Below are 7144 nucleotides of genomic sequence, written 5' to 3'. Positions count from 1 at the left end.
TCAAATATTGATAGTACTGGTATTGAGGTTATAATGCAGTCATTCGGTTCAAAATGTGCTTCCGTGGTGTAGTCGAAAGAAGTCCCTAATAAATAGATCCTAATTTTTCCATTTTTCGCGCATTTGCGCGTAAATCGGGGGCCAAATGGGCATTATTTCACTCATGGAATGAATTTTACATAAAATAGGACACGTTTCATACTAATACTCGCATGTTTTCGAATTGTTTACTCGAAAACGAAAGTAGGGTGTTTATTCTGCGGACCGCTTTCTGAAATGCGGCAATATGAGGGTACCTGACTTCAGTTGACTTGCATTTCACTGCATACTATTCAACACCCCTTTTTCTTTTCGTTTTCTTGAAGCAAATGTATGGATATCTTGTGGAAAATATGTCTACGACGGACTAAAAATCTAGAAACTGTAACAAAATTGTTCTGAAGTAGCTGAATTTTATATGAAACAAAGAACAATTTCTTTTATTGGTATATAGTCTATAAGAGCTGAAATAAGACTTTTCTCGAAACACATCACAATTAGTCTTAATAGTCATTAATCAATTGTATGTGTAAAAAAAGATGTTCTCAATGAAAAATTATCATTAAATTTGAAAAAAAAAGAATTTTGACCATATTTTGAGTAGATGCGCCTATTATGGTAGCAAATTCTGCAATAGAAAGGCCAATATTTTGTCTCCAGAATGTGTGAAAATGCACAAAATGCATCCATTGGAGTCATATTCATGATGGAATGAATAATATTTTAGAATCAAAGTGAAAAATAATGCATACAGGTGAAACTTTTACCAAAATTTACAATGAAGCGACCATAGAGCCTAAATTTAGCCCAGAAAATGGGTAGGGGGTGGTGTCACTTAAATGTCTATATTTCTCTAAAATCTCGAATTTTCACAATGAAACTTGTTAACATGTTCGGTATTACATCTTTCTTGAAAATAGAGATGAAAATGTTATGAAATTTTATAAAAACATATTTCTTATAGGTTATAATGCAGTAATTCGGTCCAAAATGTGCTTCCGTGGTGTAGTCGAAAGAAGTCCCTAATAAATAGATCCTAATTTTTCCATTTTCGCGCATCTGCGCGTAAATCGGGGGCCAAATGGGCATTATTTCACTCATGGAATGAATTTTACATAAAATAGGACACGTTTCATACTAAACTCGCATGTTTTCGAATTGTTTACTTGAAAACGAAAGTAGGGTGTTTATTCTGCGGACCGCTTTCTGAAATGCGGCAATATGAGGGTACCTGACTTCAGTTGACTTGCATTTCACTGCATACTACTCAACACCCCTTTTTCTTTTCGTTTTCTTAAAGCAAATGTATGAATATCTTGTGGAAAATATGTCTACGACGGAGTGAAAATCTAGAAACTGTAACAAAATTGTTCTGAAGTAGATGAATTTTATATGAAACAAAGAACAATTTCTTTTATTGCCTTCAAAAAACATTGTACGTCAGTTTATGTTATACGTTATTAGCTGTATACGATAAATGTTCCAGTAGCGCTGTACAATAATGTATGTCGCCTTGCATGTTACATTTATGAACAATATCTCATATATCTGTCAAATATAGTTGCTCGTGAAAATATAGTTTCTATATCACTAATCACATAAATAAGTAAGTTTCTCTTTGATTTCATCATTTTATTAGTCCGCCATACGCAATTTTTGACGGATTGCAATTTGCAATTCAATCTAAGAGAAACAACTCTTGTAAAGAAACGAATACAATGTGAATTATGAAAACGACTCAATTCATCCACAAAAACAGAATATAAGAAGTAGAATGGACCTCCAAAATTTATTATGAACAACGTTCTTTACTTTCATTACATGTTTTACCGTACTGCACCAAACTACTACGTACTTGAAATACTCTCGAAAAGTGTCCTTTATCCCCTTTAAAACTTGTCATTCGTAAAGGAGAGAAAATAAAAATAAATTGTTGCTAGATATGTACATTTTTAGCGCTGGGACAATATCTCAAATGCCTCAACACGAAGATTTGTAACACTCCTTTGAAAACTGTAATGTCTTAAAGGGGTTGAACTGCCCTGACATATGGCTTCTCCTGCAGTCATTCTCCGAATTTTCTGGCATATATGAGTAACTCGACAAATAATTGCGTTCCTAAATTGCTAAACAATCTACATTGTTACCACGACAAGAAATGAACAATGTATTTGAACAATTGATGAGAAAACAAATTAATTGTCTTGGTCAGATAACTAACTTCCTTAAATAAAAAATCACACACATGGTACTTTCAACGCTCTATGTCATACTGTCGGTATTCCAAAATTTTTACAGTGTTTGTAACATAGGTCAGTAAATCAACAAAACTTGGTGGTAAACTATTCTAAGTATAAGAAAGAAGCACCTCTAAACGGAGATTAGCTAATTTAGGGTGGTGAAATGGATGTTGTTTACTTTATTCTTAGTTAAAATACAACATAGTTATCAATTAACATAATACTTTTATAACAATCAATAAAAGTCTCATTAACATCACCATAAATGGAAGTTTTTTTATCACCAGATCATTGCCAACGAAATATTTACTCTGCAATTAATACAGAGAAAAAAAAATAAGCAACTGAAATAGGAATCGTTAATTATTTCTAAACTCAACTTGTGAACTACATTCTCAGCGTAGCGATTTTATTTGTAATTTGCAACCATATGCTTAATATTCCATTTCTATTGTCCCAAATGACTCTTGGAACTTTGTTTCAGCCACAGCTGAAACTAACCTTAAACTAAGGGACAAATGACCATCCGACCAACGGTTGGCTCAACTTTTCCGCCACAGCAAACTGCCATTAAACATTTGTGTTGACATTTAAGGCAGTTTGTTCTGCACAATACATGATCTAACATTCTAGTTCCTTCAACCGATGACTTTAAAGACGGAGTAACAAGAACGTTATGACTGATACCTAAAATTCAAGGTTAATATGCATGAATTCAATTACGAAAAAAGTTATTTTGACCATTGGGTTACTTCGAGTTGAAAGTCAATATCTTAACATATTTTATATAATATTATTACTTACATTTTCGTTAAAGGTTTTTTTCTGACTAATACACATGCATTATTATGCGTTTCTTCTTTCTATCTTTTATACATGTAAGAGTGACTTATTATGTTAAGTCCTCAAACAAAAGTTAATAAAACGTTTGCTTTAAAATTGGTTTATTCAGAGTAATGTTAAATGTGCATTTTTAAATCTGTTTACATTATACAGGTTATTCAGTTTCATAAAAAATGAAATGTGGAATTTTATCATTAATATTATCTAAACTCTATTTGCGTTCCCGTCGATGAAACTATATACAGAGAGTGTTTTTCAGTTTCTTTAAATTGATTGACGTCAAAGGGGCGGAGCAGCTCATAGATCATAACACCCGACTGGCTAGATTTGTTCATATGCTTCACGTTCTTTGAAGATTATGAGCATAGATATCAAGTGTATAATTCTGATTTAGTTGTAATTGAAGAGTTTGTGAAATGTGAAGAAACGCTTCTGTATTTTTCACATAGAAGTCTGAAAACTCTTCGGGAACAAAGAAAACATACAGCTATAAAAAGACCTTGCAATGAATTGAATACAATAAATAAATACCAAATAGACTTATCTTTAACTATGTTTGCCACAAATGCAAATACCCAGGTTAGACCCATAATCAGAGAAAGTTTTAGGTTGATGAAGAATGAACATGTATCTTTTTTCTTTGTGGCCCTGGCACATTGTCTTTTTGACCGGGCAATAAAAATCATAGTCAAAATAAAAGCAATGAAGTCAAAGAGTTTCAATAACGACAACGGTCCGGCAAAAAATAGAATCAATGAGTTGCTAGATGTTATCCAACAAATTCCTTTGCCGTATCCTGGTTTCAGACTGGAATATTTAGAATCGAGTTCAGATAGGTCAAGAGTAACAGCAACTGAGACAAATATCAATGGTGTTAGCCAGCCATACACGCTATATAAAATAAATCTTTTTAGATTTTTATCCCTAACTGCTGATGCAAAATTGTTCGAAAAAGTCGAGCAAAAGTCAAAAGCAATGATGTTCATCCAACAAAAAGAAGAAAGAAATAAATAGTGTAAAAGAACTGCTACAAGTTTACACAATGTTGGGATACTTTCAGCTTCAGAGGACAAAAGAAAAAGAAGATGGGCAAGCAGCAGTGATATAACCAGACATGTGAGATTTTTGCCAGGGATGTTCAGTAATTGTGGAAAACAAATATACACCAAGGACGTAATTGATAAAGAAGATATAGAAACAATTAAGCCTATGAGTGATACATAGCTCTCTCCAGTTGCATGATTAAACAATACTGACAAAGTGTCACAATCCGATATACATTTACCTAACTTCTCAAGACATATAAAGACGTCAGAGCCTGAAATGCGAAATTCGTCCTCATTAAGTATTACCTGTCGGGAGAGGAGTAATATTTTAGAATTGTTTAACATTTTGTATTCTTTAGAATTCAGTTTGACTAATGTACAATTATGTTCAACTGAGTTATTTGCATACACCCCTGTCGTTTCTTCATTGGTATTCATCATACAAACACCTTTACGCGGCGATGATGGCGGAGCACAGTATATTTGACGACACGTTTTAGACACACTATCAAATATTTCACTGTCTCCACACATGTTAGATTCAAAGACTGCGTTTAAGTCAACAAGAAGGCGAAAACTGTAAACAGGTCCATTAGTTGTAAATGGTGGGTGTGGTGTAGTAGTAAGTGCATGTGGTGGCATTTCACAATACATGTTCTCTTCCTCAAAGCCGTCGCATTCGGCACAATACCTGTTTCTGTAGATACCATAATTTGTATATACAAGAGAAAACGGTCGATGTGTACAATTATGAACAAGTTCCTCTGACTCTGCGAACCAGCATTCTGATCCAATATATGGTTTGCATTCTCTCGGAGGCACATCAGCTGGTGCTTCATGCTTATATGTGCAACCTGACAAAGCACTGTTTGTATCATCTTTACACTGTACATCTGTTTTCCAGTATACAAAATCATAAACAAAGTTACATTGAGCACAATACATATTTTTATACGTTATTCTATATTCGCCAGTGTCTGTGACTGGCGTCTTTAGGAGCAAGTCATCATCAGGACCCTCACACAATGATCTAATTATATCATTTTCCCAGTTGTCAAAACACGTTGTAACCATATAAACACCTTCTCCGTTCGGGCTTTTAACAGAGTCCGTCAGCATACATGAAAACTGATTCTTTTTCACCGTTACATTTGCGAATGGAAGGAAGTCATCACAGCAGTCATTGAATGTGCTACATAGCAAATCACAATAACAGTTTTTCTTTGGAAAACTGTCGTAAGTTCCTCTAAATTCCCCGCACGTTTTCTTATATTTACAATATTCACTATCTATCAAATGTTCTGGAGAGATTGGTGTTGAACTTGTCCAAAATGCTGTTTTCTCTGTAGCTGTAGTTTTTCGGACAGGTGGCACAGAGGTGGTGTCACGCATTGTTTGATATGTCATATTGATCCATCCGCCTGGTGGTGTAGTTTCAAATTCCATGCTAGTGGTATAGAAATGCTTGAAATTCGTAAATGGCTTCTTTGTGTTTGAAAAATGTTGAATTCTTGTAGTTAAATAGTTTGATTGACTATAGATTCGTTGCGTATTTTTTGTAGAATACGGGTTTCTAGAAAACGGATTAAGAGGCGTAGTGAGCTGTGTCTTCGTCCGGCTTAAACTGGAAACAGCTGTAGAAGAAGCTAATAAACTGGTACTACTTTCATCCGTCTTAGTGTGATATAACATGTTTGTTGAAAAAATAGGTCGCAAGGTAGAAATTGTCCCTGTCGGCCCGCCTGTTGGGTGTTTTATTCCTGAGCTGCTTACTATATTTATATTGCATTCGTATATAATAATCAAAATTGTTAATACAGCTATTTGTCTCCTATTTCTATTCAATTGAAAAGCCATTATTTTAAAAACAATTTAAATATCCATACACTAAGACACACGGCTTCTTTTACACTAACACAATAACTAAGTTATTTTGCGAAAATATTATCTGCTACCTTACACGAGAGAGAACAAATCTATTTTACACCGGAGCTATTCACCAAACAAACATTTTAATGGTTATACCAAGCCCCCTTTAATAATTCATTTACACTCGGATTTCGTCCATATAAATTGATACAGATCAGTTTATTGAATAATTTATTTTCCTTTGAGATTTATAATAGCCTGATGACTTTTCATCAACTAGATAACACTAAATGTCATACAGCTGCGTATTTCGACATTCCAATACTGTCTTACCTTTGCAATTATTTCAAAATACCATATCGGTGTCAAGTAGTACACAGAATAAATTCAAATATAGGTATTTAATTGACGATTGACTTTTAGACAAAATGAGACCAATCAAAGCATGAATTTAACAAACGTAGGCAAATGGTAACTTCTAGTAACTCGTATACCCCGTTTCCGACTTGTTTTATATAAAGACTTATTTAACAACTCTAAAATCACTCACAAACAATTGAGCACTAAATATTCTTCTAGTACCTTTGAACTCAAGTCTTACATTATAGTTTAATGTTAGACGAATTGACATGCATTAAAGCTACAAATTGTCTATAATTCATTTTCTTTAGACAAATCAAACCCAAGGTTAAAACTGATTTTTTTTTGTAACATAATGATTCAGCAAACTTGATAACATGCAGACAAATAGGAATATGTAGTATGTTTTAAACATTTGTAGTTGTCTGGTGAATAATGTATTGGCGTCACGGTATGGTGGATAATATATAGGCGTTCAGCAATGAAGGCGCATTGAAGAGAATAATTTATCGGCGCTCAGCTTGGAAGTTGCGGTCTGGTGGATAATATATCGGCGTTCAGCCTGGAAATTGCGACATGATTTAAACTTTGTCGATGTTCAACCTGGAAGTTGCGGACTGGTGGATAATGTATCGGCCTTCAGCCTGGAAGTTGCGGTCTGGTGGATAATATACTGGCGTTCATCCTGGAAATCGCGTCCTGGTGTAAACTTTATCGACGATCAACCTGGAAATTGCGGACTGATGG

General features: G+C 34.2%; 1 protein-coding gene across 1 annotated transcript; it reads right to left on the bottom strand.

The window, feature by feature from the left end:
* Window positions 1-1470: 1470 nt before the first annotated feature.
* Window positions 1471-6134, bottom strand: LOC123552408 (uncharacterized). The gene has a single exon (XM_045342061.2). It carries the CDS (start codon window positions 6023-6025, stop codon window positions 3494-3496), a length of 2532 nt encoding a protein of 843 aa, XP_045197996.2. The 5' UTR covers window positions 6026-6134; the 3' UTR covers window positions 1471-3493.
* Between the last annotated feature and the right edge of the window lie 1010 nt (window positions 6135-7144).

This window comes from Mercenaria mercenaria, chromosome 4, assembly GCF_021730395.1.
Source record: "Mercenaria mercenaria strain notata chromosome 4, MADL_Memer_1, whole genome shotgun sequence".
Taxonomy (NCBI): Eukaryota; Metazoa; Mollusca; class Bivalvia; order Venerida; family Veneridae; genus Mercenaria; species Mercenaria mercenaria.
The sequence above is the reverse complement of the archived record's forward strand: the minus strand, read 5'-3'. Positions and strand labels throughout refer to the sequence as shown.